At 41.7% G+C, this 13,694-nt stretch overlaps 1 protein-coding gene across 2 annotated transcripts in view; it reads right to left on the reverse strand.

Moving 5' to 3' along the window:
- Nucleotides 1-13,694, reverse strand: part of LOC115113054 (KH domain containing, RNA binding, signal transduction associated 2) — a 116,139-nt gene that overhangs the window by 87,231 nt on the left and 15,214 nt on the right. For both annotated transcript variants that reach the window (XR_003861070.2, XM_029640260.2), the window contains exon 2: nt 2,162-2,289. Coding sequence is in view for 1 of the 2 variants with exons in the window: in XM_029640260.2 (XP_029496120.1) it covers nt 2,162-2,289 (128 nt within the window). In the remaining variant the exon portion in view is untranslated. The remainder of the gene's footprint in view (nt 1-2,161; nt 2,290-13,694) is intronic.

The following is a 13,694-nucleotide window of genomic DNA, read 5'->3' on the forward strand; positions in this document are numbered from 1 at the left end:
ACGAAGATGGCTGAATTCAGCTTACCACCACCAGAACCATTCCTCGCCGTGCCTGGCGAACCTCCAGTCCCTGTGGAATAACTGATTTGAAAGTTTTAACACTTATCTTGAAGCTATGGACTTTTCTACAATCTCCGACAAGCGGAGGACAGCACTGCTCCGTCACTGCCTCAGTACAGAGGGACAGAGGATTTTCAGAGCGCTTGGATCGGCTCCTACATTCACACCTGCAGTCAGCCTCCTACGGAACCACTTCGTTGGGAAAGAGTGAGTGCTCCTCCAATGCTACCGGTTACGGAAAAGACACCAATGCCTGGGTGAGTCCATTCAAAGCTGTGTGGCTAGATCATCAGGGATCAGCTGATAGAGGGGACATTATGTGAAAAGACAAGAGAGACACTGCTTTTGGAATCAGATATTTTACAACTTGATGGAGCTATTAAAATAGAACTACAGGAATCAGCTTTAGAATGCTCTACTATGCTAACAGACAGCTCTGCAGGATACACTTGGCCCCCAGCCATTCTCACACAGCAGCTTCAGCCCGAGCATGTGCACTACAACGATCACACGCTGCGCACGCCCTCCCACGTCAATAGATGCATGGACACAGACACCAGCATGCCCGTGCAGCAGTCACACAGACAAACAAACCAAAGTAGCAGTGGCAACTGTGGCGCTAGCTCTCAGAATTCAATGGCTTCAAACTGCCCAGCCCGTGGGAAAATAATGTCTGGGGGTATCATAGGACGGGGCCACAGTCTCTCCCGACCCCTCCTGTCTCAGCCTCCAGTATTTATGCTGCAAAAGTTTATGTGTCGGGTGGCTAGGGTCAGTCTGTTATATCTGGAGTATTTCTCCTGTCTGATTCGGTGTCCTGTGTGAATTTAAGTATGCTCTCTCTAATTCTCTCTCTTTTTCTTTCTTTCTTTCTTTCTTTCTTTCTTTCTTTCTTTCTTTCTTTCTTTCTTTCTTTCCTTCTTTCTTTCTTTCTTTCTCTCTCGGAGGACCATGCATTTTTCTTTCTTTCTTTCTTTCTTTCTTTCTTTCTTTCTTTCTTTCTTTCTTTCTTTCTTTCTTTCTTTCTTTCTTTCTTTCTCTCTCGGAGGACCATGCATCAGGACTACCTGGCCTGATGTCTCCTTGCTGTCCCCAGTCCACCTGGTCGTGCTGCTGCTCCAGTTTGAACTGTTGAACTGAGTTGTGTAGTGACTTTGTTGGCATGCATCTAAAAAAATGGTTGTTTGCCCCAACAAGATTGACATGCTAAAATCTCCACCGAACACAATTCATTAATTTGACTTGGTGAAAATCTGTTTTTTGGACCTAACTTGCTTATCACTTTTTCCTTCACAAACCCCATGTAATGATGACCTCATCCTAAATATTTTGTCAAATTATACATTTTGTGTATGGTTTCCTTGAAACATGGGTGGCTTAATTTACCCCTTTGGCTCAAGTTACCCCACTCTCCCCTACAGCTGAATACACAATAAATGCATGTCAATGGATTAAAACTATAACGTGCATACATCAATTCTCAACATTATCTATAAAGAGAAGCACTTTCAGCAGCACACTGATAATGACTGTGTGTGAGCATACAATAAGCCACAAACAAATATGTAATAGCCCTAACTAGCTTTAACATGTCTCCCAGTCAATTAGCTCTATTTTTCTGCATCAGATAGCAGGGAGGGAGGCAGGCAGGAACCACCCTGATCCCATATGAGTCAGATGTAATCATATGCTCCCCTCGCCATGCCTAACACACCCACCATTTGGGGCTAGAGAAGGTTGATCAAACCCTGGAGCTTTCCCCACACTGTCCCACTCCCCCGAACAGAGGGCTGCAATGTGATCATCAACACACACACACACATGCACACACACACTGGCCAGTCATTCTCACAGTACAGTCAGATGTATTGACCACAACATGGGGTGAAGAGGTCCGCACTCTTGGCATCAGAAATGATTTACTCTTAGCCCCCAAGATGGCCAATATGGTCCCAACTCCATCTGTGTCTTCATCCACTGTCAAGACTCAGTATGTTGATGTTGTATAGAGTTTCTAACAAATGAGCATTTAGTCTTTTTTTATTTGTTTGTGGTTTTAATGGAATAATAGATCAAACATAACGGTGTTGGGTTGTCTTACCTTTGGGTACTGTTGAACTGGGATTAGTACTCTTTCCAAGAGCTTGATGTTTTTGTTACTGATGACATCAAGGTATTTCTTCACGTCACCGTCTTTTCTCAACTCATCCCCCTCATACTTTGTGATTTCTGTGGGAAAAGGTATTTAAGAATAAATGATTAGGTATACAAACAGAACTTCAACAGAAAGGTTAAACAACGTTCCTCGACATCCTTATCATTGACAGAGAAGACCTGGGTTCAAATGGTAGCCTATTTGTTTTCTTTATTGGACGCCCATAGTGTCTCTTTGGTTCTCCTAGGTTCTCCTTGGTTCCACTGTGCCATCAAATGCACCTTATTTATTTGTATTATAATGTGAACCGAGATCTGTGACAGCGTAATCAGGATAATTCCATTCCTAAACATACCTTCCGACTGGTCATCATAATCAACGTTTTTTCTAGTGTCTAAATGGTGAGAGGAGTAGTTGACATGAGCTGTCAGGTCAAGCATACATAACCTGTTTGAGTGAGACAGTCATGAGTTGGGAACCCACTGCACCGAGCAGTGATTTCTTGCTTGATAAATTTTATAGCACTTGAGAGAGTTGAGTAAAAGGCGTACAGCCACCAAACAGGAGATGGAAATGAAGCTGTCACCTGTCCTCTCTGGGGATACCACTCTGTCACTGGCAAATTAATGCTCAGCAGAAATATGCATTATCAACCCACGCCCTGCGCCACTCTTGTATAACAATACTAGGGAGACCTGGGAAAGGGAAAGATAGGAAGACAGGCAGCAGGGGGTGGGGTGATCTCTCACTAGGACAGCCACCCCCTCCTCTCGTCCTCAGCAGTTCTGATCTAGAGCAATGTAAGCTCCGTCTATTTCTACACTTCTATGACAAACAAAAGGTGTGAGGAAAACAGGGGGTAAAGTGCATCCTGTTGGCAGAGCTTCCTGGCAGGAGGCTTTAGAGGGTGGGGGATGGCATGGTTGTGTAAGGTGCTACTGCATTTGCCTCAGTTGCAGATGAACCTGAAAGGCTTTGTTCCTTCTAAAACTCCAGAAATTCTACAGCAGAATGATGCTTCTATTCTACATTCCATTCAGGCCTTAAGCCTCTGTGTAGGATGATAGTTATAATACCAAGGCAAAAAATGAATAGTGAAAGCAAAGTAAAGCAACTCAAACTGAGCCGATAGCATACAGCTTGTAAGGGTAAAACAATGTTCATGAGAGGAATTCTGGACATACTGGAGCACGTACTGTATAACCTGAGCAGGGTTGAATTCACCGCTTCCCAGGCTTTGCTTTTCCCCTGAAAACCGAAAGCTTCTGGTTTCTCTGGCCCCGCTGTATGAGTATGTATGACAGTATGACTCTTTGGGCTGGATTCAATCAATGCCTCTGTCATACTATGCAGTATACGTTTTTACAAACTACCTGTGTCCACAGAACACACACAAAGTAGAAGCACCTGTGAGGGGAATCTACTGTACCGAGTTGTGTAGCCAAAATGTAATTTTGTTTAACCATTGGGGACGACACACCATAAATGCTGCAAATCGCGTTTGATTGAAATGCACCGCTTGTGGCCCTAACTGTTAGTGTGTGTAATGATATTTTGGGGAGAACTGTACATTGTGTCTCCACAAAGAAAGCCAAGCTTACAAAGTCTGGAATGTTGGCTCCGGTTCAGGCTATGCAGTTCCCTGTGTGAAGAAGGAACCACGTGGCATTTCAAGAGTCTGGCTGTAAAGTAATCAACTCATTATGGTCTGATTTATGTTTCCAGCTACTGTAGTTGGGTTTCCTTGATGTCTTTCCTGCATATTAAACATCTTGGCTTAATGATTCCTCAATTTTGCATCAGTCCTTTATCCTTTACAGTCATCAATGCCCGCAGAAAAACACTGATGTTGCTTATGTCAAGGTACCAGGAGCTAAATTCAGTGTGGATTTAATGTTGGTAATACTTAGGTGTCAGTCGAATGCATTTATCAGACATTGCTGATTGTGCATTTCCCAGACTGACAGGACAGTCCCAGTAATGTGGTTGATTCAGAGAGGTTTTCATCAGATTGAACTACATGGCTCTTTCCAACATGACAGAATCTGTTTGATTGTATCACATGTGCTAGGGAGATTCTTTGGATTGGAACACACTGCCAGTGCTGTCTTATTCCCACAAACTCACTCGTTTCAACAGTCTCACGTAAAGGAGCTCAACTGAGCTCCTAATGAGACATTTCCAGTGTGTGCCGCTTTGAAAATGTCATGATGTTGTGAATTTGATTCAGCAAAGCTAGTGTCTTTTTATAGGAGTGTTGAGGCTGTAGCAAACACCACAATTTTAAACTGCCTTTATGTACCAAACTGAATAGGGTTTAGAGAGGTTTCCTACTTTGGAGTGATACTTATGCATATAATTATTTCTAAACACTGTGACAATTTTATTGTGCCAGGGATTCACATAAGATCATTTTAACAAAAATGAAATTATGCTGAGGTACCGAGAAAAACACTTTTAACTTAATCACCTCCTCTCCACGTACACACACTTACAGAGGCCAAGCTGAGAAGCGTTGAACATGGAGAATTGTGATCTCCTCGTCCTGCTCACCAACCTTTCTGACTCTGAAAGGAGCAACCCACTGCTAAGTGAAATCAGAATTCTTACTCATACTCTCCAACACCTGCTGACACTAGCCACTATGTACCCTTTAATCCCTAACATCTGCTGATTCCATATGCTCTGGCTGGCTTGGTGACACCTGCCTTCTCCAGGGGATGTAGTAAAGTAGGCAGGTGACCCCAGGTCGCATGCAGGCAGGTCTCACACAGATATCTAACTTTTTAAATATTTAAAAGAGCCAGCTGAGATGGTACGAGCAAGAAGGCCCTTTGTGAATACAACATTTGGAAAGGATTGATTAGTTATTCTCTTGAAAAAAATACAGATTTTAACTGCCTATGAGCTGCAGATTTTGAAAACCATTGAATATGAGCCATTAAATTGAACAACAATAAACACAAGGACATCCATCCTCTTGTCATATTGGTTCTATAGAAAACAATGTTACCAACAACCATTGAAATACTGAAAGTTATTTAATATATTGTGCAAACCTAACATGGATACGTTCTGAATGAACAGTAACGGCCTTCTATTTTTAAAGCACAAATGTGGAGGCAGCAAACTGTTACTGTCACTAATAAGCCTTGCACTGTTATGTCTGTAAAAACCAGGGTAATAAGTAGCATCTACATAGCATAGCTCTTGCAATGCCAGGCCAGTGGGTTTGAGTCCCCGGGCCCACCAATACGTGAAAAATGTATGCATGCTCGACAGTAAGTCACTTTGGATAAAAGCGTCTGCTAAATTGCCTACATTATTACATGTCAAATGTGAAAATGTCTCTGGGTTGACAGCAGCATTTCTTTCTTTCTGGTCCTGACGAGAAGAAAAAACTGGTTCTCTTCTGCACTGTTCAACCAATCCAGTAAATGTGGAGGAGGGGTTAAGATTGAGCGTTGTTCTGTTAAGTCCAAAAGCGGCAGCAGCAAATTGGATGCATCCGGGTTGTTATCATCCCTGCTGAGGGTAGTGCTTTAGAAACAAGTACTTAAAACCTCTTCGGGCTAGGGGGTGGTATTTTCACATCCGGATGAAAAGCGTGCCCAAAGTAAACTGCCTGCTACTCAGGCCCAGAAGCTAGGATATGCATATATATTGGTAGATTTGGATAGAAAACACTCTAGAGTTTCTAAAACTGTTAAAAGTATGTCTGTGAGTATAACAGAACGTATTTTGCAGGCGAAACCCCGAGGACAAACCATCCAGGAAAAACATTTTTTGAGGTGACTGTTTTCAATTTGTTTTCTATGTGAATCTAGATTTCTGAGGCATCTGGTTACAGTTCCCATGGCTTCCACTAGATGTCAACAGTATTTAGAAATTGGTTGATGTTTTTCCTTTGATAAATTTTTATTTTATTTTATTTCACCTTTATTTAACCAGGTAGGCTAGTTGAGAACAAGTTCTCATTTGCAACTGCGACCTGGCCAAGATAAAGCATAGCAGTGTGAACAGACAACACAGAGTTACACATGGAGTAAACAATTAACAAGTCAATAACACAGTAGAAAAAAATGGGCAGTCTATATACAATGTGTGCAAAAGGCATGAGGAGGTAGGCGAATAATACAATTTTGCAGATTAACACTAGGGTGATAAATGATCAGATGGTCATGTACAGGTAGAGATATTGGTGTGCAAAAGAGCAGAAAAGTAAATAAATAAATAAAAAAAACAGTATAAAAACAGTATGGGAATGAGGTAGGTGAAAATGGGTGGGCTATTTACCAATAGACTATGTACAGCTGCAGCGATCGGTTAGCTGCTCGGATAGCTGATGTTTGAAGTTGGTGAGGGAGATAAAGTCTCCAACTTCAGCGATTTTTGCAGTTCGTTCCAGTCACAGGCAGCAGAGTACTGGAACGAAAGGCGGCCAAATGAGGTGTTGGCTTTAGGGATGATCAGTGAGATACACCTGCTGGAGCGTGTGCTACGGATGGGTGTTGCCATGGTGACCAGTGAACTGAGATAAGGCGGAGCTTTACCTAGCATGGACTTGTAGATGACCTGTAGCCAGTGGGTCTGGCGACGAATATGTAGCGAGGGCCAGCCGACTAGAGCATACAAGTCGCAGTGGTGGGTGGTATAAGGTGCTTTGGTGACAAAACGGATGGCACTGTGATAGACTGCATCCAGTTTGCTGAGTAGAGTGTTGGAAGCCATTTTGTAGATGACATCGCCGAAATCGAGGATCGGTAGGATAGTCAGTTTTACTAGGGTAAGCTTGGCGGCGTGAGTGAAGGAGGCTTTGTTGCGGAATAGAAAGCCGACTCTTGATTTGATTTTCGATTGGAGATGTTTGATGTGAGTCTGGAAGGAGAGTTTGCAGTCTAGCCAGACACCTAGGAACTTATAGATGTCCACATATTCAAGGTCGGAACCATCCAGGGTGGTGATGCTAGTCGGGCATGCGGGTGCAGGCAGCGATCGGTTGAAAAGCATGCATTTGGTTTTACTCGCGTTTAAGAGCAGTTGGAGGCCACGGAAGGAGTGCTGTATGGCATTGAAGCTCGTTTGGAGGTTAGATAGCACAGTGTCCAATGACGGGCCGAAAGTATATAGAATGGTGTCGTCTGCGTAGAGGTGGATCAGGGAATCGCCCGCAGCAAGAGCAACATCATTGATATATACAGAGAAAAGAGTCGGCCCGAGAATTGAACCCTGTGGCACCCCCATAGAGACTGCCAGAGGACCGGACAGCATGCCCTCCGATTTGACACACTGAACTCTGTCTGCAAAGTAATTGGTGAACCAGGCAAGGCAGTCATCCGAGAAACCGAGGCTATTGAGTCTGCCGATAAGAATATGGTGATTGACAGAGTCGAAAGCCTTGGCGAGGTCGATGAAGACGGCTGCACAGTACTGTCTTTTATCGATGGCGGTTATGATATCGTTTAGTACCTTGAGCGTGGCTGAGGTGCACCCGTGACCGGCTCGGAAACCAGATTGCACAGCGGAGAAGGTACGGTGGGATTCGAGATGGTCAGTGACCTGTTTGTTGACTTGGCTTTCAAGACCTTAGATAGGCAGGGCAGGATGGATATAGGTCTATAGCAGTTTGGGTCCAGGGTGTCTCCCCTTTGAAGAGGGGATGACTGCAGCTTTCCAATCCTTGGGGATCTCAGACGATATGAAAGAGAGGTTGAACAGGCTGGTAATAGGGGTTGCGACAATGGCGGCAGATAGTTTCAGAAATAGAGGGTCCAGATTGTCAAGCCCAGCTGATTTGTACGGGTCTAGGTTTTGCAGCTCTTTCAGAACATCTGCTATCTGGATTTGGGTAAAGGAGAACCTGGAGAGGCTTGGGCGAGGAGCTGCGGGGGGGGCGGAGCTGTTGGCCGAGGTTGGAGTAGCCAGGCGGAAGGCATGGCCAGCCGTTGAGAAGTGCTTATTGAAGCTTTCGATAAATGAAGAAGTAGCCCTTTCCTTTCTGGGTGAATAGCCAAGTGGACTGTTTTGTTTGGGGCGCGTGACTTGGTGCTCGCTCCACTTTCATTTTATCCGCTATTGAACACAGTTTATCCTGTCTTAAATTTGATTGATTATTTATATTTTAAAATACCTAAAGTTGGATTAGGAAAGTTGTTTGAAATGTTTGGACAAAGTTTACAGGTAACTTATTAGATAATCTGTAGTCATGTTGGGCGAGTTGGAACCGGTGTTTTTGTGAATCAAACGTGCCAAATAAATGGACATTTTGGAGATATAACGGCGGAATTTATCGAACAAAAGGACCATTTATTATGTTTATGGGACATATTGGAGGGCCAAAAGAAGAAGCTCTTCAAAGGTACGGCATGAATTATATCGTTATTTCTGAGTTTTGTGTCGTGCCTGGCGGGTTGAAATATGATTGTCATGTGTTTGTATGATGGGGTGCTGTCCTCAGATAATCGCATGGTTTGCTTTCGCCGTAAAGCCTTTTTGAAATCTGACACGGTGGCTTGATTAACAAGAAGTTAAGCTTTAATGTGATCTATTGCACTTGTGATTGTATGAAAGTTAAATGTTTCAAATATTATTTTTTAAATTTCGCGCTCTGCAATTTCACCCGGATGTTGTTGAAACGTTATCGCTAGCAGAACCCCTAGCCGTAACTGGTTTTAACAGTTGGGCACACTATGCCGTAAACAGTCGAACAATTTAAGGGATGCCTATAGCGCGTTTGACAGTTGTTCTCGCTTGAAGAATCCTAACTATGTTTATTTGGCATGTATGTGAGTGTATCAAAACGTCTCTTTCCCCAGCCATGAATATGTATAATCTAATATATTCCAGATGACAGGGAGAGTTAGAGTTCACCTTACTATGTTCCACTGGGTTGCATATTAAAGTGTTATATCTTCCTTGGATCTCTCCTACCTATTGGAGGTAATTTCTTATTATGGTGCTACATCTTCATGCACATTACTGAGTCTGTCTGTCTGTCTGTCTGTCTGTCTGTCTGTCTGTCTGTCTGTCTGTCTGTCTGTCTGTCTGTCTGTCTGTCTGTCTCTCTGTCTGTCTCTCTGTCTGTCTCTCTGTCTGTCTCTCTGTCTGTCTCTCTGTCTGTCTCTCTGTCTGTCTGTCAAAAAAGAGATCCAGTGAATCTTCAAGTGCGTTGGTAGAAAGATGCCAGCACATGTCCTTGAGCTATCAAGGAAATGCTGGAATCTGACAGACATGAATTAAGTCGGAATAGAGACTGACAGAGTTCTAGAATGTACTTAGTTTTGACCATAGAGATCCTATTAAATTACTAGAAGGGCTATGTCATAAACCCTCAAAGTTCCAGAATGGGGTGTAAATGGCAGCCATATCGTGCAGGGAGAAATGCAAAACAATCTCATTGGAATGAATGGCAGTAGAGGCATAATCCTGATTTGACTAACGCAGGAACATCAAAGAAAGGCATGTGATATATCAGAAATGGTGTAATAGAACTATTGTCAACTTAAAATATTGCCATATAATTACAGTGTATATTGAATGGGGTAGATATTCAGAACCATTAGGACACGATTATCTACGGCTGCGATTCCATTCAAGGTGTATGAAACAGTCTTGCATAAATTTGGCAAAAGGAGCTTTTGGTGACAAAAACCTGTGTGGTCCTGTATGGCTCAGTTGGTAGAGCATGGCACTTCTAACACCAGGATTGTGGCTTCAATTCCCAGGGCCAACCATATGAAAAAATGCATGTACGCATGACTGCAAGTAGCTTTGGATAAAAGTGTCTGCTAAATCCCATATATTATTATTAAACAATCTTATCTGCATCGCAATTAGCTCCACGAGGGGGATATACCTGTGTTTCATCAACACATTATTCAAGTGTTTCATCAACACCATTTGCGGCAATTAATTATGTTATTCATTAGGACAACATGATCTATGGTTCCTTCTTGAATTGCGGTGGCATTTTAGCATGGCATTTTGGAAAAATTACTTCATTTGTCTTTTTATTTCAAATGTATTTGGGTAGATACATAAATCAACTGGCAGCTTAATGACTTTAAATAATTTGTACTATTATGATAACATTGTGCCACCAGGAGTGGTAACACCAATGACTGAAATAACAATGACACATTTTTAGGTAATTGAGGATATTCTTAAATGAAGGCCACAGGTGCTCAAATCGAAGATCCTTAAACATAACTTTTTGCAGAATAAAGGACTTTCAATACGTTTGATCATTTAATAAAAGTTGAATATAAACAAAAACATGTATGACGTGTAACTACAGTATTTGTCATTTTAAAGTGTTTTTCATGGTTGCAAAGGCAAGTGATGCAAATTCCACCGCAATTGAAAAACGACCCCTACAGCTGTGATCACACTCTGGGCGTATTAAACAGCCGTGCATACATTTGGCAAAGGGAGCTGTTGATGACAAATCATCTAATCTGCATCGCAATTAGCTCCATGAGTTGGATATTCACTCTTAAGCACTTGTTAACCCAAACCTTGATGCACAAGAGTTAGATTGTTCAAACTTTATGTTTCTCATTGTTTTTGAGAGGACAATTAGAATGGGAATTGTTGTCTCCTGTTTATTAGTTTACCAGAGGATCAAGAATCTCTCAAAATTCATAATTATCTCAATTGTGCAGTCTGAACACTCAGTCACTGCTTTCAGCAAACACCATTTTAAAATGATCCTTAAACCCCTCCTCCACCTACTAATTCATTTGCTGTGAATTTACTTTTCACATTTTGATCATATAAAATGTTCTACATCTTTTTTTTAAATATATATTTTACCTTTATTTTACCCGGTTAGTCTCATTGAGATAAAAATATATTTTGCAAGAGACACCTGGACAGAAATGGAGCACACGAAGTTTCAAACATTTACAACATAAAACACAGAGCACCACGGTTTAAAAACATCAGTTTACACATTGAACAGGCACATTGGTTTTGGGAGGAGTGTATCAACAAGGGATCAAAACATTGTTAGCCCCTAAATCATTTTCCACCATACTTTGTAATGTATCGGCCTTAGCATTTCAATGTATAAAATATATTCCTCCCCTCTACATATTTTAAAAGTTTGGGTTAGATAGAGGCACAATAAAAAAGTAAATTTGACTTACGAAAAATTGACTACATTACATTTACATTTAAGTCATTTAGCAGACGCTCTTATCCAGAGCGACTTACAAATTGGTGCATTCACCTTATGACATCCAGTGGAACAGCCACTTTACAATAGTGCATCTAAATCTTTTAAGGGGGGGGGGGGTGAGAAGGATTACTTTATCCTATCCTAGGTATTCCTTAAAGAGTTAGATAGAGGCACAATAAAAAAGTACATTTGACTTACGAAAAATTGACTAAAAACACAGCCACAAACGAAGACTGACATGCTGCCATTATGGATAGACAACTCTACTGTATGACTGCATGATAAAGATAGCCTTTGAGGCATAATCAATGTATTGAATTATTTCAGGAATTATGGTTGGCTTGGGGATCTTGGTCTAAGTATCACTGTTCTGAACAATTAGAGAGGCAGTATTATCTCATTTACCTCCCATACATTCCTATCATCCAGTACATGTATTTTATAACAAAAGAAACAGTGAATCAATCATAATGTTCTTTGCTTTCTGTAGGATAGACATCCAGGGAGTTTGTCATCATCATTGATCATATTTCCTGTGTGATTTCAATGTGCCGCTTCTAACATAACGGCTGAATAATTTATTTAACAGCGCAGGACCACATCCTAAGAGCTGTCTTCCTGACCTGATTAATATCTGGTACAACCATTATCATGAAGCAGAAGAGAAAGCAACAGAAACATCTATCACCTCCAATATTCAGCTCTGAAGAAAAAATCATTTCCTCTCAACAATAGGCTATACACGTCAATAGGTGCAGACTATGTGCAACATGAGACATGCGTCAATGGACCATATCTACTCAGATACTATATTTTCAGGTATGAAAGTGTAGCGGAGGTGGTTCGATAAACTACACTTGTGTGACGAGTAACCTTACCGAAGACCGGAACACTTGTGCTAGCTCCCAGTCAGATAACAGGGTTTTGAGTGAATGACCTGGCTCGATACGTGGTTGGCCAAATACGCAAGATTCAAATAAAAGCAGCCAACTGAAATGCCCTTAAACGTGTGCCATTTCTAAACCATTTATTCAATCCATGAAGATAATTTACTGGGTTGAATCAATGGCAAATACTTTTTTATGTTCAAAGTAAAGGCCAAACGTTTCTCCACAGGGAAATATGACCTTTTTTAACCAACAGATAATAGGGAACATGGTGAAAGGCTGACTACCATGTCCATATCTGCAGGCTATAAACAACGAATGGTCAAATTTCCATTTCCCAGTCGGCTCGGAGATTATTGTACACCTTGAATTTAATTGAGGGAGAAATCACAATGGACGGATGCTCTAGTCTAAATACAACCTTTTAGCATTGTTTACCTGCTTACATGTACATTATGTGTGACTCAAGGTCTCTCTCTAGTGCCAAAGAGAAACTGGAAAGAAAGGGAGTCCATACCCAATCCTCACCATGATTTCATCTTCAATTATTTATGTCTCAAAATGTCACAAGATGTCTCAATTATGTCTCAACATATCAAGACATCTTAAGACAACAGGGATGGCTGTGTATGTCTGGGACAGTGGAGGCTGGTGGGGGGAGCTTTTGGTGAATGGGTATCATTGTAATGACTGGAATGGAATTAATGGAACGGAATCAAACATGTGGTTTCAATATGTTTGATGTGTTTGATACTGTTCCATTTATTTCATTCCAGCCATTACAATGAACCCATCCTCCCATAGCCCCTCCCACCAGCCTCCTCTGGTTTAGGTGTGTTTTTGGGTGGGCTTTTAGAGAGGCAGGTATTTGTGGTCGGGCAAATGCGAATATCATGAGACATGCACTTTTAGATACTATAACCTACTGACGATTCATATTCATCTCATTTTCATCTCTTGAGAAAATATAACCTATAGTTGCAAATGAAACTCATGAGCCACAGCAGGCAGAGCAGAGTACAGCAGAGCCACTTGAGTTCCCCTGGAGTGTTTGACTGGAGCCTGACATAGACCCCAGGGGAGAATTAGGTCTCCGGTTCAACAGGATTACACATCCCTGTACATGATCATAGGGAACATTCTGCTCTGACAACACTAAGCCTAGCTCTCGTTGTGATCTGGATCATACTGTGTAGTGCTCCTCTGAGATCTAGATTCTACTGTGTAGTATGAACAGTTAATATCTTTGAGGTCCTTGCTCTACATAAGGACTATGCAGTATGAGTATGGGATTGAGACAGAGAACAAAGATACAAAAAGATTAAGATGAGAAAAGCTTGTCATGGTCATTTCGACAATTATGTAGATCATTTAAATGTAAAGTTTTGATACCAAAACCTGCGTGGTTTTG

The sequence above is a fragment of the Oncorhynchus nerka genome, linkage group LG28, assembly GCF_034236695.1.
Source record: "Oncorhynchus nerka isolate Pitt River linkage group LG28, Oner_Uvic_2.0, whole genome shotgun sequence".
NCBI lineage: Eukaryota > Metazoa > Chordata > Actinopteri > Salmoniformes > Salmonidae > Oncorhynchus > Oncorhynchus nerka.